The following is a 25584-nucleotide window of genomic DNA, read 5'->3' as shown; positions in this document are numbered from 1 at the left end:
AGAAGGGACTGTATCTGCACCCCTCCCCCCCCCCCCCACCCTGGCCACCCCCCATCCCTGAATTACCAGCCCACCTCTGTGCTGGGTTGCGGGGTCCTATAGGCCTCAGGCTTTATCAAGCCAGGGGTCATGTGTCAATGATTGTTATCAACCCTTTGTGCCTGGAAAGTGAGGCCTGCGTTGTGTGTGGAGCGGGGGGTGGGTTATGGGGGTACGGAGGGGGGCGGCGGGGTGGGGGCGGTGGTACAGGAGCTGTGCTGATGCCCCGCGTTGCTGGGTTGCTGGGTAGCCTTCACTGGTTTCCCAGGCGACAGGCAAAATGGCCGCCAATGTGAGGTCAGGTGAGGCTTCCCTTTCCTCAGTCAAATCAAACCACCTCCCAGATTGAAGGGAGGAATAAATAGACAGGATAATAAACTGCGTTCTCCTCAACCCTTCTCGACCCCCACAACCTCCTCTTCCGCCGTCTCACACCAACCCCAGATCCCAACTCTCCCAACTTCAATGTCCTTCCAAAATCCAACCCTAAAACCACCCAACCCCTCCCCACCGACCTCCTGAACTCATGACCCCCAAATCCTCCGACCTCCTGACCTCACGACCCCCAAATCTTCTGACCTCCTGAACTCACGACCCCAAAATCTTCCTACCTCCTGACCCCACGACCCCCAAATCTTCTGACCTCCTGAACTCACGACCCCAAAATCTTCCTACCTCTTGACCCCACGACCCCCAAATCTTCTGACCTCCTGAACTCACGACCCCAAAATCTTCCTACCTCCTAATCTCGCGACCCCAAATCTTCTGACCTCCTGGACTCACGGCCCCTAAATCTTCCGACCTCCTGACCTCACAACCCTCAAATCTTCCGACCTCCTGACCTCATGACACCCAAATCTTCTGACCTCCTGACCTCATGACCCCCAAATCCTCCAACCTCCTGACCTCAGGACCCCCAAATCGCCCGACTGCCCGACCTCACGCCCCCCAGATTTTCAGACCTCCTGACCTCACGACCCCCAAAACTCTCCGGCCTCCTGACCTCACGACCCTTAAAGCCTCCAACCTCCTGACCTCACGATCCCACATCCTCCGACCCCCCGGCCTCACGACCCCCATATCCTCCGACCTCCTGACCTCACGACCCCCAGACTCTCCGCACTCCTGACACCACCGCCCTCAGCCCCTCCAAACTCCTGACCTCATGACCTCCGAAGCCTCTGACCTTCTGACCTCCCGGACCATGACCCCCCTGATCCACCCTCCCACCTAACGAAGTCCCAGCTTCAACCCCCTCCCCCCCCCCCCCTCCCCCCAACCTCCGGGTAAACGAGGGTTCTGTTCCCCGGAATTCAGAAAACGAAAGGGGCGATGTGAGCAAAGGTTTTACAAAGACATTTCGGGGGTTGGGTGGTGCGATGGGGTCGAGGGTGAGGAACTATTGCTGCTGATCGGGGGGGGGGAGTGGAGGATGAGGGGGCTTCTGGGTCTACACATTGGAGGCAGATCCTTCAGGCGTGAAGCTCGGAAAAGAGTCAGGAACTCTCTCCTGCTAAAATGGAGGCTTGATTGGTTCATTTTAAATCGGTAGCTGTGATCTCATTGATGGGGCAGAACGCTCTCGAGGGGCTGAATGGCCTCATTACGTGGGGATTCCCAGTCCACCACTCCTGTGAGAGTACACCCCACGCCACCGACCCAGCAGCAAGGTTTTAACCCCGCCTTCGCTCAGTCACATAATCCCCTTAGCTCATTGGTGAATCCAGCGACTTACATCACGGTTCCTCATCAGTACGATCAGCAACTTATCCCAGTTGTCGTTGTCGTAGTTGACCCGGAACAGGCCAACCGCATTGATGTTGGCTAAGATCCACGTGTCATCGTCAACCATCATGTCCTCTACAAACACCGCTGGGGAAAGGTCAACAGGGGTCAGCAAACAAGATCGTGCATCATCACGTACAGCACGGGGTTAGATACAGAGTAAAGCTCCCTCTACACTGTCCCCATCAAACACTCCCAGGACAGGGACAGCACGGGGTTAGATACAGAGTAAAGCTCCCTCTACACTGTCCCCATCAAACACTCCCAGGACAGGTACAGCACGGGGTTAGATACAGAGTAAAGCTCCCTCTACACTGTCCCCATCAAACACTCCCAGGACAGGGACAGCACGGGGTTAGATACAGAGTAAAGCTCCCTCTACACTGTCCCCATCAAACACTCCCAGGGCAGGTACAGCACGGGGTTAGATACAGAGCAAAGCTCCCTCTACACTGCCCCCATCAAACACTCCCAGGACAGGTACAGCACTGGGTTAGATACAGAGTAAAGCTCCCTCTACACTGTCCCCATCAAACACTCCCAGGACAGGTACAGCACGGGGTTAGATACAGAGTGAAGCTCCCTCTACACTGTCCCCATCAAACACTCCCAGGACAGGTACAGCACGGGGTTAGATACAGAGTAAAGCTCCCTCTACACTGTCCCCATCAAACACTCCCAGGACAGGTACAGCACGGGGTTAGATACAGAGTAAAGCTCCCTCTACACTGTCCCCATCAAACACCCCCAGGACAGGTACAGCTCGGGGTTAGATACAGAGTAAAGCTCCCTCTACACTGTCCCCATCAAACACTCCCAGGACAGGTACAGCACGGGGTTAGATACAGAATAAAGCTCCCTCTACACTGTCCCCATCAAACACTCCCAGGACAGGTACAGTACGGGGTTAGATACAGAGTAAAGCTCCCTCTGCACTGTCCCCATCAAACACTCCCAGGACAGGTACAGCACGGGGTTAGATACAGAGTAAAGCTCCCTCTGCACTGTCCCCATCAAACACTCCCAGGACAGGTACAGCACGGGGTTAGATACAGAGTAAAGCTCCCTCTACACTGTCCCCATCAAACACTCCCAGGACAGATACAGCACGGGGTTAGATACAGAGTAAAGCTCCCTCTACACTGTCCCCATCAAACACTCCCAGGACAGGTACAGCACGGGGTTAGATACAGAGTAAAGCTCCCTCTACACTGTCCCCATCAAACACTCCCAGGACAGGTACAGCACGGGGTTAGATACAGAGTAAAGCTCCCTCTACACTGTCCCCATCAAACACTCCCAGGACAGGTACAGCACGGGGTTAGATACAGAGTAAAGCTCCCTCTACACTGTCCCCATCAAACACTCCCAGGGTAACCGCGGGGGACAGGAACTCTTGCTCACCACTGGTTTTGCTGATCCACATGGTGTTCTGAACCGTAGTGTTCTTTTGCCACGTTACCGGGATGCTCCATTTATACCTGGAAGGAGGAAGTTTGCCGAATCAGTGCCTGTGTCCAGCACAGATTTACCTCACACGGAATCTATTGCGCACTCACACATCGTCATTCTGATCGAATTAAGTCACAGATTCCCCCAGATCCTCCCAGACACCCAGAGTCAGGTCACAGACACCCCCCAGTTCCTCCTCAGTGTATTGTTGCAAACGCTCCCAATTCCTCCCACACGCCAAGTGTGAAATCACAGATTCTCAGAATCAGTATCCCGCAGTGCAGAAGAAGCCCTTTGGCCCACTGAGTCTGCATCGATACATGACCTGCCCCCTTGCCAGCACCTGGCCCATAGCCTTTATAAAGGACGTGAGGCAACTCGCCACTCCCACCCCGTGCGTTCCAGACCCTCACCACCCTCTGGGTATAAAGGTTTTTCCTCAAATCCACCCTTGACCTTGAACTTGTGTCCTCCCAGTAAACGACCCTTCACTCAGGGGAACATCTGCTCCCTATCCTCCCTGCCCCTCGTAACCTTGTCCACCTCGATCAGGCCGCCCCTCAGTCTTCTCTGCTCCAGAGAAAGTAACCCAAGCCTATCCAACCTCTCTTCATAACTGAAATGTTGAATCCCGGGCGACATCCTGGTGAATCTCCTCCGCACCTCCCTCCAATGCCATCACATCCTTCCCATAATGTGGCGACGAGGATTACACACCGTACTCCAGCTGTGGCCTCACCAAAGTTCTCCAACTCCAACATGACCTCCCTGCTTTTGCTTCGAGTGTCCCTTTACGCCTTTTTCACCAGCCTATTAACCTGCCCTTCCGCCTTCAGAGATCTTTTTTTTTGAACAGTACAGCACAGAACAGGCCCTTCGGCCCTCGATGTTGTGCCGAGCAATGATCACCCTACTCAAACCCACGTATCCACCCTATACCCGTAACCCAACAACCCCCCCTTAACCTTACTTTTTAGGACACTACGGGCAATTTATCATGGCCAATCCACCTAACCCGCACATCTTTGGACTGTGGGAGGAAACCGGAGCACCCGGAGGAAACCCACGCACACAGGGGGAGGACGTGCAGACTCCGCACAGACAGTGACCCAGCCGGGAATCGAACCTGGGACCCTGGAGCTGTGAAGCATTTGTGCTAACCACCATGCTACCGTGCTGCGGTCAAACAGGCCACGGTCCCTGTGTTCCTCGGAGCTTCTCAGTGCCAGGCCATTCGTTGGTTGAATATTTCCTTGTCGAATTACTCCTCCCAAAGTGGATCACCTCACACCTTTTCAGGTTAAATTCCATCCGCCACTTATCCACCCGTTTGACCACCCCGCCCCTATCTTTCTGTGACCCAAGAACTCTCAACCTCACTCTTAACCACCCGGCCAATCGTTGTGTCATCCTCAAACTTACTGATCCCACCCCCCCCCACATAGTCATCCATGTTGTTTGTCTAAATGACAACCAATAGGGGGCCCAGCACAGATCCCTGTGGTACGCTGCTGGACACTGGCTTCCAGTCACTAAATCAACCGTCTGTCATCGACCTCTGTCTCCTACAACTAAGCCAATTGCAAATCCACCTGATCAAGTTCCCCTGTACCCCATGTGTATTTGCCTCTATTATAAGTCTCCCAGGTGGAACCTTGTCAAAGGCTTTGCTGAAATCCATATAAACTGCATCCACCGCATTATCCTCATCTACACACCTGGTCATATCCTCAATTAATTCAATCAAATTTGTTCGGCATGACCTCCCTCTGACAAAGCCACTCCTGATTGAACCTTGCCTCTCTAAGCGGAGATAGATTCTCTCCTTCAGAATTATCTCCAATAGTTTCTCCACCACTGACGCGAGACTCACTGGTCTGTACTTCTCTGGCTTATCTCTGCAACCTTTCTGAAATAGTGGGACCGCATTGGCTGTCCTCCAGTCCTCTGGCTCCTTCCCCCAAGGCCAGAGAGGGATTACAAATCTGGTTCAGAGGCCCGGCAATTGCCTCCCTCGCCTCCCACAGCATCCTGGGACACAATTCGTCCGGACCTGGAGACTTGTCCACTTTTAAGCCTGCCAACACCTCCAATACATTGTTACTCCCTGTGACAACTTGCTCAATAACCTCACAGTCTTTCTCTCCCTGAGTTCCATATCTACCTCCTCAGTCTCTTGGGTAAAGACAGATGTGAAATATTCATTCAACGCTCTACCAATGTCCTCTGACTCCACCCACAATGGGCCCTACCCTTTTCCCGGTTATCCTTTTCCTATTAACATAAGAACATAAGAACTAGGAGCAGGAGTAGGCCATCTGGCCCCTCGAGCCTGCTCCGCCATTCAATGAGATCATGGCTGATCTTTTGTGGACTCAGCTCCACTTTCCGGCCCGAACACCATAACCCTTAATCCCTTTATTCTTCAAAAAACTATCTGTCTTTACCTTAAAAACATGTAATGAAGGAGCCTCAACTGCTTCACTGGGCAAGGAATTCCATAGATTCACAACCCTTTGGTTGAAGAAGTTCCTCCTAAACTCAGTCCTAAATCTACTTCCCCTTATTTTGAGGCTATGTCCCCTAGTTCTGCTGTCACCCGCCAGTGGAAACAACCTGCCCGCATCTATCCTATCTATTCCCTTCATAATTTTAAATGTTTCTATAAGATCCCCCCTCATCCTTCTAAATTCCAACGAGTACAGTCCCAGTCTACTCAACCTCTCCTCATAATCCAACCCCTTCAGCTCTGGGATTAACCTAGTGAATCTCCTCTGCACACCCTCCAGTGCCAGTACGTCCTATTGATATACTGATAGAATATCTTGGGATTTTCCCTACTCTTATCAGCCAGAGTTTTCTCATTTTCCCTCTTTGTTCTCCTAATTACTTTTTTAAGCTCCATCCTGCACTTTCTGTCACCCACTAATGCACCTGTTGATTTACATTTACATAGAATTTACAGTGCAGAAGGAGGCCATTCGGCCCATCGAGTCTGCGCCAGCTCCCGGAAAGAGCACCCTACCCAAGGTTAACACCTCCACCCTATCCCCATAACCCAGCAACCCCACCCAACACTAAGGGCAATTTTGGACACTAAGGGCAATTTATCATGGCCAATCCACCTAACCTGCACATCTTTGGACTGTGGGAGGAAACCGGAGCACCCGGAGGAAACCCACGCACACATGGGGAGGATGTGCAGACTCCGCACAGACAGTGACCTAAGCTGGAATCGAACCTGGGGACCCTGGAGCTGTGAAGCGATTGTGCTATCCACAATGCTACCGTGCTGCCCCTTTGCTCCCTGAAGGCCTCCCTTTTCCTTCTCATCACATCCTGAATATCTCTGGTCATCCATGGTTCCCTGGGCTTGTTCATCCTTCCTATTACCTAGAACCCTCTAGGGTATTGACAGGCAGAGAGATCTAGGTGTACAGGTCCACAGGTCACTGAAAAGGGTAACACAGGTGGAGGAGGTAGTCAAGAAGGCAGACGGCATGCTCGCCTTCATTGGCCGGGGCATTGAGTATAAGAATTGGCAAGTCATGGTGCAGCTGTATAGAACCTTAGTTAGGCCACATTTGGAGCAATTTGCAGCAATTCTGGTCGCCACACTACCAGAAGGATGTGGAAGCTTTCGAGAGGGTGCAGAAGGGATTTACCAGGATGTTGCCCGGTATGGAGGGCATTAGCTATGAGGAGAGGTTGAATAAACTTGGTTTGTTCTCACTGGAACGACGGAGGTTGAGGGGCGACCTGATAGAGGTCTACAAAATCATGAGGGGCATAGACAGGGAAAAAGTCAGAGACTTTTTCCCAGGGTAGAGGGGTCAATTACTAGGGGGCATAGGTTTAAGGTGCGAGGGGCAAGGTTTAGAGCAGATGTACGAGGTAAGTATTTTACCCAGAGGGTAGTGGGTGGCTGGAACTCGCTGCCGGAGGAGGTGGTGGAAGCCGGGACGATAGTGACATTTAAGGGGCATCTTGACAAATACATGACTAGGATGGGAATAGAGGGAGACGGACCCAGGAAGTGTAGAAGGTTTTAGTTTAGACAGGCAGCATGGTTGGCACAGGCTTGGAGGGCCGAAGGGCCTGTTCCTGTGCTGTACTTTTCTTTGTTCTTTGTACCCTAGAAGGAAGATATTGGGCCTGTACCCTCCCCATTTCCTTTTTGAACACACCCCCCCACTGCCCTTTTGTAGATTTCCCCACAAGTAAGTCTTCAGGGGCTGGTTTAGCACACTGGGCTAAATCGCTGGCTTTGAAAGCAGACCAAGGCAAGCCAGCAACACGGTTCGATTCCCGTACCAGCCTCCCCGAACAGGCGCCGGAATGTGGCGACTAGGGGCTTTTCACAGTAACTTCATTTTGAAGCCTACTCGTGACAATAAGCCATTTTCATTTCATTTCATTTCCCAGTCTACCTTGGCCAGATCCTGCCTTATTTCACCAAACTCCGCTCTCCCCAGACCAAAACCCTTTTTTTTGCAACTTGTCTATTTCCTTGTCCAGAACAAACTTAAATTGCACCATATAAAATAGAACATGGAACATACAGTGGCAGAAGGAGGCCATTCGGCCCATCAAGTCTGCACTGACCCACTTAAACCCTCATTTTCACCCTATCCCCCTCACCAATTAACCCCTCCTAACCTTTTTGGACACTAAGGGACAATTTAGCACGGCCGATCCACCTAACCGGCACATCTTTGGACACTAAGGGACAATTTAGCACGGCCAATCCACATAACCTGCACATCTTTGGACACTAAGGGACAATTTAGCACGGCCGATCCACCTAACCGGCACATCTTTGGACACTAAGGGACAATTTAGCACGGCCAATCCACCCAACCTGCACATCTTTGGACACTAAGGGACAATTTAGCACGGCCAATCCACCTAACCTGTACATCTTTGGACATGAAGGGACAATTTAGCACGGCCAATACACCTAACCCGCACATCTTTGGACACTAAGGGACAATTTAGCGCGGCCAATACACCTAACCCGCACATCTTTGGACACTAAGGGACAATTTAGCACGGCCAATCCACCTAATCTGTACATCTTTAGACACCAATAGACAATTTAGCTCGGCCAATCCACCTAACCTGCACATCTTTGGACACTAAGGGACAATTTAGCACGGCCAAACCACCCAACCTGCACATCTTTGGACACTAAGGGACAATTTAGCGCGGCCAATACACCTAACCCGCACATCTTTGGGCACTAAGGGACAATTTAGCATGGCCAATCCACCTCACCTGTACATCTTTGGATACCAAGGGACAATTTAGCATCGCCACTCCACCTAACCTGCACATCTGCAGACTGTGGGAGGAAACCGGAGCACCCGGAGGAAACCCACGCAGACACGGGGAGAACGTGCAGACCCCGCACAGAGTCACCCAGCGGGGAATCGAACCTGGCACCCTGGCGCTGTGAAGCCACAGTGCTATCCAATTGTGCTACCGCGCTGCCCCACCATGTTGTGATCGCTATTACCAAAATGCTCCCCCACCATCACATCAACCATCTGTCCAGCTTCATCCCCCAGAATGAGGTTCAGCACTCCATATTGAGCGAAAAGGTTCTCCTGTATACTTTGTAAGATCTTCATCTGAGCCCACATAGTGAATATTACAACTCATGTTGGGAAAGTTGAAATCACCGAATACAATTACCCTTTAAAACCTCGAATTGCGCTCCTCAATTCCCGCTGACTACCTGGGGGTCTATGATAAACACCAGTCAATGTGGCTGTCCATTCTTTATTCCTGAACCCTACCCACAATGCTTCATTTGAAGCCCCTCTCCAAGATATCATCTCTCCTTACCACAGTAACTGACTCCTTAACTAATAGTGCAATGGCCCCTCCTCTTTTAACCCCCTCCTTTGCCTCGCCTGAAGACTATATCCCGGGATGTTGAGCTGCCACTCCTGCCCCTCCCCAGCCATGTCTCCATGATGGCCGCTATCTCACAATTCCACGTGCCAATCCTCGCCCTTAACTCATCCGCTTCACCTGTAAGACTTCTGGCATTAAAGTAGATGCCATCCACACTTGTCTTACTCCCTTGAAACTCACTATCGCTGTATTCCCTCTGACTTGCTTTTCTGTGATACACTGTCTCCCTGTTCTGCGAAGTGTCTGTGTCCCCTCCCCCTCTGCCGAATTAATTTAAATTCCCCCCAACAGCTTGAGCAAGCCCACCAGCAAGGATGTTAATGCCATTCTGGTTCAGATATAGACCAGTCCGCTTGTACAGGACCCACCGTCCCCAGAAACAGACCCAGTGTTCCAGGAAGCAGAAACCCTCCCTCCTGCACCAACTCTTAAGTCACGCATTTATCTGCGCTGTTCTCCTATTTCTGTACTCGCCAGCAGGAGGCAATGGGAGTAACGCAGAGATTACAATCCAATTCCCTTGGTTCCTCCGAGTGTAAAGACACAGACTGTCCCTGATCCTCCCAGACTCCTGGAGTAAAGATGCAGCTTCCCCCAGTTCCACCAGAGTGAATTGGTTTATATTCTTGTACAGGTTCTCCAATTCTCTCCCCCAGGGGGCACCGCACTGTGGGAGGGTCAGTGCTGAGGGAGCGCCGCACTGTCAGAGGGTCAGTACTGAGGGAGTGCCGCACTGTCAGAGGGTCAGTACTGAGGGAGTGCCGCACTGTCAGAGGGTCAGTACTGAGGGAGCGCCGCACTGTCAGAGGGTCAGTACTGAGGGAGTGCCGCACTGTGGGAGGGTCAGTACTGAGGGCCGCACTGTCGGAGGGTCAGTACTGAGGGAGCACCGCACTGTGGGAGGGTCAGTACTGAGGGAGTGCCGCACTGTCAGAGGGTCAGTACTGAGGGAATGCCGCACTGTCAGAGGGTCAGTACTGAGGGAGTGCTGCACTGTCAGAGGGTCAGTACTGAGGGAGCGCCGCATTGTCAGAGGGTCAGTACTGAGGGAGTGCTGCACTGTCAGAGGGTCAGTACTGAGGGAGCACCGCACTGTCGGAGGGTCAGTACTGAGGGAGTGCCGCACTGCGGGAGGGTCAGTACTGAGGGAGCGCCGCACTGTGGGAGGGTCAGTACTGAGGGAGTGCCGCACTGTCAGAGGGTCAGTACTGAGGGAATGCCGCACTGTCAGAGGGTCAGTACTGAGGGAGTGCTGCACTGTCAGAGGGTCAGTACTGAGGGAGCGCCGCACTGTCAGAGGGTCAGTACTGAGGGAGTGCTGCACTGTGGGAGGGTCAGTACTGAGGGAGTGCCGCACTGTGGGAGGGTTGGTACTGAGGGAGTGCCGCATTGTGGGAGGGTCAGTACTGAGGGAGTGCCGCTCTATTAGAGGGTCAGTCCTGAGGGAGTGCCGCACTGTGGGAGGGTCAGTACTGAGGGAGTGCCGCACTGTGGGAGGGTTGGTACTGAGGGAGTGCCGCACTGTGGGAGGGTCAGTACTGAGGGAGTGCCGCACTATTAGAGGGTCAGTCCTGAGGGAGCGCCGCACTGTCAGAGGGTCAGTACTGAGGGAGTGCCGCACTGTCAGAGGGTCAGTACTGAGGGAGCCGCACTGTGGGAGGGTCAGTACTGAGGGAGTACCGCACTGTCAGAGGGTCAGTACTGAGGGAGTACTGCACTGTCAGAGGGTCAGTACTGAGGGAATGCCGCACTGTCAGAGGGTCAGTACTGAGGGAGTGCCGCACTGTCAGAGGGTCAGTACTGAGGGAGTGCCGCACTGTCAGAGGGTCAGTACTGAGGGAGCGCCGCACTGTGGGAGGGTCAGTACTGAGGGTCATTTCTGAGGGAGCGCCGCACTGTGGGAGGGTCAGTACTGAGGGAGTGCCGCACTGTCAGAGGGTCAGTACTGAGGGAGTGCCGCACTGTCAGAGGGTCAGTACTGAGGGAGCGCCGCACTGTCGGAGGGTCAGTACTGAGGGAGTGCTGCACTGTCAGAGGGTCAGTACTGAGGGAGTGCCGCACTGTGGGAGGGTCAGTACTGAGGGAGTGCTGCACTGTCAGAGGGTCAGTACTGAGAGAGCGCCGCACTGTGGGAGGGTCAGTACTGAGGGAGCGCCGCACTGTGGGAGGGTCAGTACTGAGGGAGCGCCGCACTGTCAGAGGGTCAGTACTGAGGGAGCGCCGCACTGTCGGAGGGTCAGTACTGAGGGAGTGCTGCACTGTCAGAGGGTCAGTACTGAGGGAGTGCCGCACTGTGGGAGGGTCAGTACTGAGGGAGTGCTGCACTGTCAGAGGGTCAGTACTGAGAGAGCGCCGCACTGTGGGAGGGTCAGTACTGAGGGAGCGCCGCACTGTGGGAGGGTCAGTACTGAGGGAGTACCTCACTGTGGGAGGGTCAGTACTGAGGGAGCGCCGCACTGTGAGAGGGTCTGTACTGAGGGAGCGCCGCACAGTGGGAGGGTCAGGAGAGCTGATGGAAATTTCCAGAAGCTGTGGCCAATCCCTGCGAGTCGTGTGACTGGTGGCAGCCATCCGTTGCTCTAGCAGGGTCCATTTGAAGCCAGGTTTGATTGAAACTGCTCGTCATGTCTTCTGTCCTGTTTTACTGACCCGAGCTTTGATGTTCTGGAGTCGTTGGCCAAGCTGTCCAGGAGGAAGTGTTTCTGGGTGATAAGGCCGGAGGTCGTGTTTATGGTGACCGCTGGATAGCCCATCTGTAAGACCCACGTGTCCAGGATGGAACCCAGGCTATCGGGTAACTTCACCATCGATTGATTGTTCATGGCCTACAAACGGGAAAATGAGAAAGAATTTTCATGAGACAATGGTCCAGCTTTTCTTTAAACATTGGAGTCAAATCCCTCCATCCTCTTCTTCGACCCGACTTCGATGACCCTTTCTCGTCCCAAAGGGTGCCTTCTGAAAGACAAGGGAGCAGGACAGAGGGGCTGAATGGTCTCCTTCTGTTTTGATAACTCCTTTGACGCATTCTCTTCACGCTCTCCCTCGCCACCCCGCTTTCCTCCCCACCCAATGCTTGCTATTTCACACCCCCATCGCGCACCCCCATGTCCACATTCGCACAGGGAGCCTGTTCACCAATCACCCCCTTCTGCTCGTCTGCGTAGGCTACACGTCTCGGCAACACCTCCCGTTTACTATTCTCATCCTGCCTTTCGAATCCCTCCATGGCCCTCACCCCCTCCCTATCTCTGTAACCCTCCTCCAGCCCCTACACCCCCTCCCTATCTCTGTAACCCCCTCCAGCCCCTACACCCCCTCCCTATCTCTGTAACCTCCTCCAGCCCCTACACCCCCTCCCTATCTCTGTAACCTCCTCCAGCCCCTACACCCCCTCCCTATCTATGTAACCTCCTCCAGCCCCTACACCCCCTCCCTATCTCTGTGACCCCCTCCAGCCCCTACACCCCCTCCCTATCTCTGTAACCTCCTCCAGCCCCTACACCCCCTCCCTATCTCTGTAACCTCATCCAGCCCCTACACCCCCTCCCTATCTCTGTAACCTCCTCCAGCCCCTACACCCCCCTCCCTATCTCTGTAACCTCCTCCAGCCCCCTCACCCCCTCCCTATCTCTGTAACCTCCTCCAGCCCCTACACCCCCTCCCTATCTGGAACCTCCTCCAGCCCCTACAGCCCTCCCCATCTCTGTAACCTCCTCCAGCCCCTACACCCTCTCTCTATCTCTGTAACCTCCTCCAGCCCCTACACCCCCTCCCTATCTCTGTAACCTCCTCCAGCCCCTACACCCCCTCCCTATCTCTGTAACCTCCTCCAGCCCCTACACCCCCTCCCTATCTCTGTAACCTCCCCCAGCCCCCACACCCCCTCCCTATCGCTGTAACCTCGTCCAGCCCCCTACACCCCCTCCCTATCTCTGTAATCTCCTCCAGTCCCTACACCCCCTCCCTATCTCTGTAACCCCCTCCAGCTCCCTACACCCCCTCCCTATCTCTGTAACCCCCTCCAGCTCCCTACGCCCCCTCCCTATCTCTGTAACCTCCTCCAGCCCCGACACCCCCTCCCTATCTCTGTAACCTCCTACAGCCCCTACACCCCCTCCCTATCTCTGTAATCTCCAGCCCCTACACCCCCCTCCCTATCTCTGTAACCTCCTCCAGCCCCCACACCCCCTCCCTATCTCTGTAACCTCCTCCAGCCCCCACACCCCCTCCCTATCTCTGTAACCTCCTCCAGCCCCTACACCCCCTCCCTATCTCTGTTACCTCCTCCAGCCCCTACACCCCCTCCCTATCTCTGTAACCTCCTCCAGCCCCTACACCCCCCTCCCTATCTCTAACCTCCTCCAGCCCCTACACCCCCCTCCCTATCTCTGTAACCTCCTCCAGTCCCTACACCCCCTCCCTATCTCTGTAACCTCCTCCAGCCCCTACACCCCCTCCCTAACTGTAACCTCCTCCAGCCCCCACACCCCTCCCTATCTCTGTAACCTCCTCCAGCCCCTACACCCCCTCCCTATCTCTGTAACCTCCTCCAGCCCCGACACCCCCTCCCTATCTCTGTAACCTCCTCCAGCCCCTACATCCCCTCCCTATCCCTGTAACCTCCTCCAGCCCCTACACCCCCCTCCCTATCTCTGTAACCTCCTCCAGCCCCTACACCCCCTCCCTATCTCTGTAACCTCCTCCAGCCCCTACACCCCCTCCCTATCTCTGTAACCCCCTCCAGCCCCTACACCCCCTCCCTATCTCTGTAACCTCCTCCAGCCCCTACACCCCCTCCCTATCTCTGTAACCTCCTCCAGCCCCTACACCCCCTCCCTATCTCTGTAACCTCCTCCACTCCTACACCCCCTCCCTATCTCTGTAACCTCCTCCAGCCCCTACACCCCCTCCCTATCTCTGTAACCTCCTCCAGCCCCTACACCCCCTCCCTATCTCTGTAACCTACTCTAGCCCCTACACCCCCTCCCTATCTCTGTAACCTCCTCCAGCCCCTACACCCCCTCCCTATCTCTGTAACCTCCTCCAGCCCCTACACCCCCTCCCTATCTCTGTAACCTCCTCCAGCCCCTACACCCCCTCCCTTGCCAAGGAGGGGTTCTGATTACCTCCTGCAGGTGGGAGCGGAGGTCTGTGTAGTTTGCCGTCTTGAAGCTGAACTTCTTCAGGTAGCTCTGTAAAAGTTTGAGGCGTTAGTTCAGAGGTCGTGAGGCAGTGACAGAAGACACATTCAATCAAAATGGCCGCCTCTCTTACCACCATGCCTTGGAGGAACACATTCTCTGACATGAAACTTGAAACCATTCGCAGAACAGCTGCCCCCTGCAGGAAAGGACAGACATTATCAATGGGGAGCAGGTGGATAGGGGGCACCTCACCATCGCAGTACTGAGGGAGTGCCACACTGTCAGAGGGTTAGTGCTGAGGGAGTGCCGCACTGTGGGAGGGTCAGTACTGAGGGAGTGCCGCACTGTCAGAGGGTCAGTACTGAGGGAGCGCCGCACTGTCAGAGGGTCAGTACTGAGGGAGCGCCGCACTGTCAGAGGGTCAGTACTGAGGGAGTGCCGCACTGTGGGAGGGTCAGTACTGAGGGAGTGCCGCACTGTCAGAGGGTCAGTACTGAGGGAGCGCCGCACTGTCAGAGGGTCAGTACTGAGGGAGTGCCGCACTGTCAGAGGGTCAGTACTGAGGGAGTGCCGCACTGTGGGTCAGTGCTGAGGGAGCACCGCACTGTGGGAGGGTCAGTACTGAGGGAGTGCCGCACTGTGGGTCAGTACTGAGGGAGCCCGCACTGTCAGAGGGTCAGTACTGAGGGAGTGCTGCACTGTGGGAGGGTCAGTACTGAGGGAGTGCCGCACTGTGGGAGGGTCAGGACTGAGGGAGCACCGCACTGTCAGAGGGTCAGTACTGAGGGAGCGCCGCACTGTCAGAGGGTCAGTACTGAGGGAGTGCCGCACTGTCAGAGGGTCAGTACTGAGGGAGCGCCGCACTGTGGGTCAGTATTGAGGGAGCTCCGCACTGTCAGAGGGTCAGTACTGAGGGAGTGCCGCACTGTGGGAGGGTCAGTACTGAGGGAGCGCCGCACTGTCAGAGGGTCAGTACTGAGGGAGCGCCGCACTGACAGAGGGTCAGAACTGAGGGAGCGCCGCACTGTCAGAGGGTCAGTACTGAGGGAGTGCCGCACTGTCAGAGGGTCAGTACTGAGGGAGTGCCGCACTGTGGGTCAGTACTGAGGGAGCGCCGCACTGTGGGAGGGTCAGTACTGAGGGAGTGCTGCACCGTTAGAGGGTCACTACTGAGAGAGCACCGCACTGTCAGAGGGTCAGCACTGAGGGAGCGCCGCACTGTCAGAGGGTCAGTACTGAGGGAGTGCCGCACTGTCAGAGGGTCAGTACTGAGGGAGTGCCGCACTGTGGGTCAGTACTGAGGGAGCCCGCACTGTCAGAGGGTCAGTACTGAGGGAGTGCCGCACTGTCAGAGGGTCAATACTGAGGGAGTGCTGCACCGTTAGAGGGTCACTACTGAGAGAGCGCCGCACTGTCAGAGGTTCAGTACTGAGGGAGTGCCGCACTGTGGGAGGGTCAGTACTGAGGGAGTGCCGCACTGTCAGAGGGTCAGTACTGAGGGAGCACCGCACTGTGGGAGGGTCAGTACTGAGGGAGCGCCGCACTGTGGGAGGGTCAGTACTGAGGGAGCGCCGCACTGTGGGAGGGTCAGTACTGAGGGAGTGCCGCACTGTCACAGGGTCAGTACTGAGGGAGTGCTGCACTGTCAGAGGGTCAGTACTGAGGGAGTGCCGCACTGTCAGAGGGTCAGTACTGAGGGAGTGCTGCACTGTCAGAGGGTCAGTACTGAGGGAGCGCCGCACTGTGGGAGGGTCAGTACTGAGGGAGCGTCGCTCTGTGGGAGGGTCAGTACTGAGGGAGTGACGCACTGTGGGAGGGTCAGTACTGAGGGAGTGCCGCACTGTCAGAGGGTCAGTACTGAGGGAGTGCCGCTCTGTCAGAGGGTCAGTACTGAGGGAGCGCTGCACTGTCAGAGGGTCAGTACTGAGGGAGTGCGGCACTGTGGGAGGGTCAGTACTGAGGGAGTGCCGCACTGTCGGAGGGTCAGTACTGAGGGAGTGCCGCACTGTGGGAGGGTCAGTACTGAGGGAGTGCGGCACTGTGGGAGGGTCAGTACTGAGGGAGCGCCGCTCTTTCGGAGGGTCTGACACTCCCCAAAGCCGCCCCCCCCCCCCCGCTCCCTTTGACCGTTCACCTCGACCTTCTCACCTTCTCGTACGTGATGTCGTCGAACAGCTGTCCGATTTGGTCGACAGTGGACACCTCCTGTGGCCCCGGCGAAAGAGGGTGTGAATTGGCCAAGGCGTCAGAGGTCAAGGCCGTCCGCAAACTTCGGTCTGCGAAGTTGGTGTCCTAACGATGAAACAGTGAGAGGATTATTTGAACTCGACTCCACACCTCCCCTTGCAGATCCCACTAGCAATGGAGTCAAGTAGGCCTCAGGCCTGGGAGTATGGCTGGGTCGGCATCTCGCCCTCTGCCTGTGGCTTCTAAGCCAGGATAACATTGGTTTGAGGCCCCATTACAGCTCCACAATCCAGGCAGTACTGTCAGAGGGTCAGTACTGAGGGAGTGCCGCACTGTCAGAGGGTCAGTACTGAGGGAGCGCCGCACTGTCAGAGGGTCAGTACTGAGGGAGTACCGCACTGTCAGAGGGTCAGTACTGAGGGAGCACCGCACTGTCAGAGGGTCAGTGCTGAGGGAGCGCCGCACTGTGGGAGGGTCAGTACTGAGGGAGCGCCGCACTGTCAGAGGGTCAGTGCTGAGGGAGCGCCGCACTGTGGGAGGGTCAGTACTGAGGGAGTGCCGCACTGTGGGAGGGTCAGTACTGAGGGAGCGCTGCACTGTGGGAGGGTCAGTACTGAGGGAGTGCCGCCCTGTGGGAGGGTCAGTACTGAGGGAGTGCCGCACTGTGGGAGGGTCAGTACTGAGGGAGTGCCGCACTGTCAGAGGGTCAGTACTGAGGGAGTGCCGCACTATCAGAGGGTCAGTACTGAGGGAGTGCCGCACTGTCAGAGGGTCAGTACTGAGGGAGCGCTGCACTGTGGGAGGGTCAGTACTGAGGGAGTGCTGCACTGTCAGAGGGTCAGTACTGAGGGAGTGCTGCACTGTCAGAGGGTCAGTACTGAGGGAGCGCTGCACTGTGGGAGGGTCAGTACTGAGGGAGCGCCGCACTGTCAGAGGGTTAGTACTGAGGGAGCGCCGCACTGTCAGAGGGTCAGTACTGAGGGAGTGCTGCACTGTGGGAGGGTCAGTACTGAGGGAGCGCCGCACTGTCAGAGGGTCAGTACTGAGAGAGCGCCGCACTGTCAGAGGGTCAGTACTGAGGGAGCGCCGCACTGTGGGAGGGTCAGCACTGAGGGAGCGCCGCATTGTCAGAGGGTCAGTACTGAGGGAGCGCCGCACTGTGGGAGGGTCAGTACTGAGGGAGCGCCGCACTGTGGGAGGGTCAGTACTGAGGGAGCGCCGCACTGTCAGAGGGTCAGTACTGAGGGAGTGCCGCACTGTCAGAGGGTCAGTACTGAGGGAGCGCCGCACTGTCAGAGGGTCAGTACTGAGGGAGCGCCGCACTGTCAGAGGGTTAGTACTGAGGGAGCGCCGCACTGTCAGAGGGTCAGTACTGAGGGAGTGCTGCACTGTGGGAGGGTCAGTACTGAGGGAGCGCCGCACTGTCAGAGGGTCAGTACTGAGGGAGCGCCACACTGTCAGAGGGTCAGTACTGAGGGAGCGCCACACTGTCAGAGGGTCAGTACTGAGGGAGCGCCGCACTGTTGGAGGGTCAGTACTGAGGGAGAGCCGCACTGTTGGAGGGTCAGTACTGAGGGAGCGCCGCACTGTTGGAGGGTCAGTACTGAGGGAGCGCCGCACTGTGGGAGGGTCAGTACTGAGGGAGCGCCGCACTGTCAGAGGGTCAGTACTGAGGGAGCGCCGCACTGTTGGAGGGTCAGTACTGAGGGAGTGCCGCATTGTCGGAGGGTCAGTACTGAGGGAGTGCCGCACTGTCAGAGGGTCAGTACTGAGGGAGTGCCGCACTGTCAGAGGGTCAGTACTGAGGGAGCGCCGCACTGTGGGAGGGTCAGTACTGAGGGAGTGCCGCATTGTTGGAGGGTCAGTACTGAGGGAGCGCCGCACTGTGAGAGGGTCAGTACTGAGGGAGCGCCGCACTGTCAGAGGGTCAGTACTGAGGGAGTGCCACACTGTCAGAGGGTCAGTACTGAGGGAGTGCTGCACTGTGGGAGAGTCAGTACTGAGGGAGCGCCGCACTGTGGGAGGGTCAGTACTGAGGGAGCGCCGCACTGTCAGAGGGTCAGTACTGAGGGAGCGCCGCACTGTGGGAGGGTCAGTACTGAGGGAGTGCCGCACTGTCAGAGGGTCAGTACTGAGGGAGTGCCGCACTGTGGGAGGGTCAGTACTGAGGAGTGCCGCACTGTGGGAGAGTCAGTACTGAGGGAGCCGCACTGTCAGAGGGTCAGTACTGAGGGAGTGCCGCACTGTGGGAGTGTCAGTACTGAGTGGGTGCCGCACTGTCGGAGGGTCAGTACTGAGGGAGCGCCGCACTGTGGGAGGGTCAGTACTGAGGGAGCGCCGCACTGTCAGAGGGTCAGTACTGAGGGAGCGGCGCACTGTGGGAGAGTCAGTACTGAGGGAGCCGCACTGTCAGAGGGTCAGTACTGAGGGAGTGCCGCACTGTGGGAGGGTGAGTACTGAGGGAGTGCCGCACTGTGGGAGGGTCAGTACTGAGGGAGCGCCGCACTGTGGGACGGTCAGTACTGAGGGAGCACCGCACTGTCAGAGGGTCAGTGCTGAGGGAGTGCCGCACTGTCAGAGGGTCAGTACTGAGGGAGAGCCGCACTGTCAGAGGGTCAGTACTGAGGGAGCACCGCACTGTCAGAGGGTCAGTACTGAGGGAGCGCTGCACTGTTGGAGGGTCAGTACTGAGGGAGTGCCGCACTGTCAGAGGGTCAGTACTGAGGGAGTGCCGCACTGTCAGAGGGTCAGTACTGAGGGAGCGCCGCACTGTCAGAGGGTCAGTACTGAGGGAACGCCGCACTGTGGGAGGGTCAGTACTGAGGGAGTGCCGCACTGTGGGAGGGTCAGTACTGAGGGAGCGTCGCACTGTCAGAGGGTCAGTACTGAGGGAATGCCGCACTGTGGGAGGGTCAGTACTGAGGGAGTGCCGCACTGTCAGAGGGTCAGTACTGAGGGAGTGCCGCACTGTGGGAGGGTCAGTACTGAGGGAGTGCCGCAGTGTGGGAGGGTCAGTACTGAGGGAGGGCCGCACGGAGGGACAGTGTTAAGTGTAAAATATCGCACAGCCGCTATTGAAAGATGTGGAAGGAGGGGGAGGGGCTGTGGGGTGGGGGTTTCGGAGTTACTCTCGGGCCCAATATTTATCTCCCTGAACCCTCCCAGAAATGGTGGTGAATCGCGTTCACGTCACTCTCTGCGGGATCCTGCTGTGCACAGAGCAGCGGCCGCAGCCCCCACATGATGACAGTGACCACATCTCGAGGCGAAGCACCTGGTCGGGTGGGGAGTCCATCCTGAGGGAGCGGCGGGCGGAGCCAGGGGGCCCCCCTCACCTCTTTCAGCAGGTGAAGGTGTCTGGAGCCTGATGTATAGGCCTGAGGCCCTTTACGGAGGCCGGGCCGGGGCGTGAAGAGAAAATACGCTTCCCCCCCCCCCCCCTAAATTTCCACTCATTCCGTTAACGGCTCGCCCGCTGACGGCGGGATGTGCGGCTGACGAAGGGAAGGGCAGGCGAGAGGGTTCGGGTGAGCTGCACTGAAAACCCTGGTAGAGTCACGGCCTAGTGGTCAGGCTGATTCTCCGGCCCGCGATGGGCCGGCCGTTTCCAGTGAGTCCTATGTTACGACAGGTACTTAACGGCGGAACCTGGCTTCGCGGGCGGCCTCTGGGGTCCTCGGGGAGGGGGTGGGGGGGGGTTGTCTGGCTCAGGGGGATGGAGGGGGGGGGTGCCCCAACGGTGGCCTGCCCCGCGATTGGGGCCCAACCCCCCCCTTTCCCCCCTCCCCCCCCCGTCAATTGCTTTGAGATTCCCCAACCGAGTGTGCACGGTAACACAGTGGGTTAGCACTGTTGCTTCACAGCTGCAGGGTCCCGGGTTCGATTCCCGGCCCGGGTCCGCGCGGGGTCTGCACGTCCTCCCCGTTGCCTGCGCGTGGGTTTCCTCCGGGCGCTCCGGTTTCCTCCCACAAGTCCCGAAAGACGTGCTCGTTGGGTGAATCGGACATTCTGAATTCTCCCTCTGTGTACCCGAACAGGCGCCGGAATGTGGCGACTAGGGGATCTTCACTGCAGTGAAGCGCGGTACATGCGCAAACTACGCGGTACAAGGTTCATGCAGCACGGTAGCATGGTGGTTAGCATAAATGCTTCACAGCTCCAGGGTCCCAGGTTCGATTCCCGGCTTGGGTCACTGTCTGTGCGGAGTCTGCACGTCCTCCCCGTGTGTGTGCGTGGGTTTCCTCCGGGTGCTCCGGTTTCCTCCCACAGTCCAAAGATGTGCGGGTTAGGTGGATTGGCCGTGCTAAATTGCCCGTAGTGTCCTAAAAAGTAAGGTTAAGGGGGGGGGGGGGTTGTTGGGTTACGGGTATAGGGTGGATACGTGGGTTTGAGTAGGGTGATCATTGCTCGGCACAACATCGAGGGCCGAAGGGCCTGTTCTGTGCTGTACTGTTCTCTGTTCTATGTTCTATGTTAATGTGAGCCTACTTGTGACAATGAAGATTGTTAATTCCTCCTCGCTGAATCAGGAGTGTCAGCGCGGTTAGGATTTGGAAAGGATGTTAATTTCCTGCAGAGAGCTAGTACACACACGATGGGCTGAATAGACTCATTCTCTGCGGCGGGATTGTGATAAAGCCCCATGTCATGATGTCGGGTATATTGCGCCGTCTTCTCTGTGATATTTGGGACTTACCGCGACCCAGTCGGAGTTGACGAAGTTGCAGCCCTGATAGCTGAAGTAAGTGGCCGCACCTTCGTTCAGCCACAGGTCGTTCCACCAATCCAGCGTCACCAGATTACCAAACCACTGCAACACAACACAAGATATTCTGTATCTAACCCGGTGCTGTTCCTGTCCTGGGAGTGTTTAATGGGGACAGTGTAGAGGGAGCTTTACTCTGTATCTAACCCCGTGCTGTACCTGTCCTGGGAGTGTTTGATGGAGACAGTGTCGAGGGAGCTTTACTCTGTATCTAACCCCGTGCTGTACCTGTCCTGGGAGTGTTTGATGGGGACAGTGAAGAGGGAGCTTTACTCTGTATCTAACCCCGTGCTGTACCTGTCCTGGGAGTGTTTGATGGGGACAGTGCAGAGGGAGCTTTACTCTGTATCTAACCCCGTGCTGTACCTGTCCTGGGAGTGTTTGATGGGGACAGTGTAGAGGGAGCTTTACTCTGTATCTAACCCCGTGCTGTTCCTGTCCTGGGAGTGTTTAATGGGGACAGTGTAGAGGGAGCTTTACTCGGAATCTAAGTCCGTGCTGTACCTGTCCTGGGAGTGTTTGATGGGGACAGTGTAGAGGGAGCTTTACTCTGTATCTAACCCCGTGCTGTACCTGTCCTGGGAGTGTTTGATGGGGACAGTGTAGAGGGAGCTTTACTCTGTATCTAACCCCGTGCTGTACCTGTCCTGGGAGTGTTTGATGGGGACAGTGTGGAGGGAGCTTTACTCTGTATCTAACCCCGTGCTATACCTGTCCTGGGAGTGTTTGATGGGGACAGTGTAGAGGGAGCATTACTATGTATCTAACCCCGTGCTGTACCTGTCCTGGGAGTGTTTGATGGGGACCGTGTAGAGGCAGCTTTACTCTGTATCTAACCCCGTGCTGTACCTGTCCTGGAAGTGTTTGATGGGGACAGTGTAGCGGGAGCTTTACTCTGTATCTAACCCCGTGCTGTACCTGTCCTGGGAGTGTTTGATGGGGACAGTGTAGACGGAGCTTTACTCTGTATCTAACCCCGTGCTGTACCTGTCCTGGGAGAGTTTGATGGGGACAGTGTAGAGGGAGCTTTACTCTGTATCTAACCCCGTGCTGTACCTGTCCTGGGAGTGTTTGATGGGGACAGTGTAGAGGGAGCTTTACTTTGTATCTAACCCTGTGCTGTACCTGTCCTGGGGGTGTTTGATGGGGACAGTGTAGAGGGAGCTTCACTCTGTATCTAACCCCGTGCTGTACCTGTCCTGGGAGTGTTTGATGGGGACAGTGTAGAGGGAGCTTTACTCTGTATCTAACCCCGTGCTGTACCTGTCCTGGGAGTGTTTGATGGGGACAGTGTAGAGAGAGCTTTACTCTGTATCTAACCCCGTGCTGTACCTGTCCTGGGAGTGTTTGATGGGGAAAGTGTAGAGGGAGTTGTACTCTGTATCTAACCCCGTGCTGTACCTGTCCTGGGAGTGTTTGATGGGGACAGTGTGGAGGCAGCTTTACTCTGTATCTAACCCCGTGCTGTACCTGTCCTGGGAGTGTTTGATGGGGACAGTGTAGAGGGAGCTTTACTCTGTATCTAACCCCGTGCTGTACCTGCCCTGGGAGTGTTTGATGGGGACAGTGTAGAGGGAGCTTCACTCTGTATCTAACCCCGTGCTGTACCTGTCCTGGGAGTGTTTGATGGGGACAGTGTAGAGGGAGCTTCACTCTGTATCTAACAGTATCAACATCCTTGGCTGAGTTGTGCTCTGGTGCGGGATTGTTACTGTGAAAGGTGCTACAAAAATACAACGAAATCCAGAAGTTTTAGATGTTAGATTCTGTTAACGTATCAAGGCCTGATCACCCCATTCCCGTGCCATCCACCCTGACACTTGGCAAGGAGGGTGGGCAAGGCTGGCCGGTCTGTACCCACCTGGTGTGAGATTTCATGCGCCAGGACAAGCAGCAAACTCTGCAAACTGGCTTCGGAATCCTGCACCGGATCGTGGAGCAGATTAATCTCCTTGAAGGCGATCATCCCCCAGTTCTCCATGCCCCCACTCTCGAAACTCGGAACGGCCACCAGATCTGCGGAGGGATGTAAACAGAGAGTCAAGTGGAAGCTGTGTTGGTCACTACTGAGGGAGCGCCGCACTGTCGGAGGGTCAGTACTGAGGGAGCGCCGCACTGTGGGAGGGTCAGTACTGAGGGAGTTCCGCACTGTGGGAGGGTCAGTACTGAGGGAGCGCCGCACTGTCGGAGGGTCAGTACTGAGGGAGCGCCGCACTGTCGGAGGGTCAGTACTGAGGGAGTGCCACACTGTGGGAGGGTCAGTACTGAGGGAGTGCCACACTGTCAGAGGGTCAGTACTGAGGGAGCGCCGCACTGTCAGAGGGTCAGTACTGAGAGTGCCGCACTGTGGGAGGGTCAGTACTGAGGGAGTGCTGCACTGTCAGAGGGTCAGTACTGAGGGAGCGCCGCACTGTGGGAGGGTCAGTACTGAGGGAGTGCAGTACTGGTCAAAATCGGGGCTGTTTACGTCCATCGCCCCTCCTTTCCGTAACCCTCGCTCTCACCTACCTAATTTTGGCAGCGGGTAGAGCAGCTGATATTTCTTCTCGTAGAACTCAAGGAGCTGCCCTACCACATTCAGAGCGTAGTCGCCCTGTCCAGCCTCAATGAGCTGCGTTCGACCCCAAACCTTGAACTGAGACACAACAGAAACGGTTAGAAAAATGTGCCACAGTAGGCCTTCCTGTTCCTCTTCCTTAATTCCCTGCCTATTGCACCATGGGACACTGACAGTGCAGAAGGAGGCCATTAAACTCGAGTCTGCACCGGCCCTCCGATAGAGCACCCCCTACCTCGGCCAACTCCCCCTTCCTACCCCCCCCCCCCCCGCAACCCCATCCTAACCTGCGCATCTTTACTCATCCCCTTGTTCCTCCCTTCCTTTTATCCGCCCCCCTCACATTTCTGACCCACGGACGATTAATGGGCTCATATCTTTAAGACCGCCTTTGCCTTTAATTCATCCAGGAGGCCGCGTTGTGTTCGACTGGCGATTGGAGGGCCAGCAGGCCCCACTGATTTAGCCGGCGAATTGGGCCGAGAGGCTGTACTCCGCCCCGTGACAGGCGGCGATTGGCTATCGTCTCTCCCCCCCCCCCCCCCCGGAATGTTTCTTTCAAAGCCACGAGGATCTATTTTTGGTTCTGGCAGCGAGGCGAGGGGGGTTGGGGAGGGGGAGGGGGGGGGGGAGGAAAGGAAAGATCCAGTAAAAGCTCTCCAGAAAATTCCTTCTCCGATAACAGAGAAAGATCGAGCCAAATCTTTCTCTCCGTCCAGCCTGCGGAAAGGGGGCCCGAAGGCACGGCACGTACTGGGGGCAAAGTCTGATGAGGAAGGGGCTGTAATATTAGGAACGCGCAGTGCGGGGAGGCTTACTGCGGAGAGAACCTTGCCAGCAATCTTCAATTGAAGCAATGACTGTTTTCTTTCATTGACATTTTATTCCCCCCTTCTGCCCTCTCTGTGTTTGTTTGTCTTGTGTGTGTGTGTGCCTGTGTGTGTGTAGAGGGTGTGGGGGGGGGGGGGGCACGTTAAAGTAGGAGTTCGGGACTTATTCATTTTTAACCAACTGTATCTTCTACATATTTCACCATTAATTTTGGTATAAACCGACATTAATGCCGTTCCCGTCGCCTGGGGCGATCTGACCCCGGGGCCCCACGGTGGCCTGGCCCGCGATGGGGGCCCACCGGTCGGCGGGCGGGCCTATGCCGTGGGGGCACCCCCCCCCCAGTATGACGTCAGCAGCCGCTGACGCTCCGGCGCATGCGCGGTCTTCCGCCGGCCGGCGAAGGCCTTTCGGCCCCAGCTGGCCGGGCGCCAAAGGCCGTTCGCGCCGACCGGCGGAGCGGGAGCCACTCCGGCGTGGGCCTAGCCCCTGAAGGTGCGTAGACCTCCCGCCCCGCCGGGTAGGGGCGAATCCCGGCCCCGGTTACTGTCATTGTTGGACATCCAAGAGAGTCGGGGATTTTTATAAGAATTATTGGTCAATTGACTTGTGCTGTGACTCTGGGAACTGAGGGGCTGGAATTGACTGTGTATGAGCCCAGGGTGGCGAGACAGTCCACTGTGACGAGTCTAGGACATCTTTATATCGATTGCGTGACATTAATTGAATGCAGGAATGTTATTGAAAGCTTGGGTCAAGGCCGTGTTCTTCAAAGTCGGGGGGGCGCGACCCGCGGGTGGGTCGCGGGCGGGAGGGTCGCAGAGCCGTTGTCCGCGGCGCTCCCGATCGCGCAAATCCCCGCTCAGCAGCCGACTTTCCATAGCACCGGCTGCAAGCGG

The 25584-nt window shown here is 56.2% G+C and overlaps 1 protein-coding gene across 1 annotated transcript in view; it reads right to left on the bottom strand.

Annotated features, from left to right (window-relative positions):
* LOC119958593 (aminopeptidase Ey-like) overlaps positions 1-25584 on the bottom strand; it is a 118004-nt gene that overhangs the window by 75924 nt on the left and 16496 nt on the right. Inside the window, exons 4-12 of the mRNA XM_038787073.1 lie at positions 23806-23932; positions 23159-23313; positions 21229-21342; positions 16494-16637; positions 14476-14541; positions 14328-14393; positions 11848-12023; positions 3229-3305; positions 1775-1911 (exon numbers count right to left, since the gene is read on the bottom strand). Of these exons, the coding sequence (XP_038643001.1) occupies positions 1775-1911; positions 3229-3305; positions 11848-12023; positions 14328-14393; positions 14476-14541; positions 16494-16637; positions 21229-21342; positions 23159-23313; positions 23806-23932 (1062 nt within the window). The remainder of the gene's footprint in view (positions 1-1774; positions 1912-3228; positions 3306-11847; positions 12024-14327; positions 14394-14475; positions 14542-16493; positions 16638-21228; positions 21343-23158; positions 23314-23805; positions 23933-25584) is intronic.

The sequence above is a fragment of the Scyliorhinus canicula genome, chromosome 30, assembly GCF_902713615.1.
Source record: "Scyliorhinus canicula chromosome 30, sScyCan1.1, whole genome shotgun sequence".
NCBI classification, from domain to species: domain Eukaryota; kingdom Metazoa; phylum Chordata; class Chondrichthyes; order Carcharhiniformes; family Scyliorhinidae; genus Scyliorhinus; species Scyliorhinus canicula.
The sequence above is the reverse complement of the archived record's forward strand: the minus strand, read 5'-3'. Positions and strand labels throughout refer to the sequence as shown.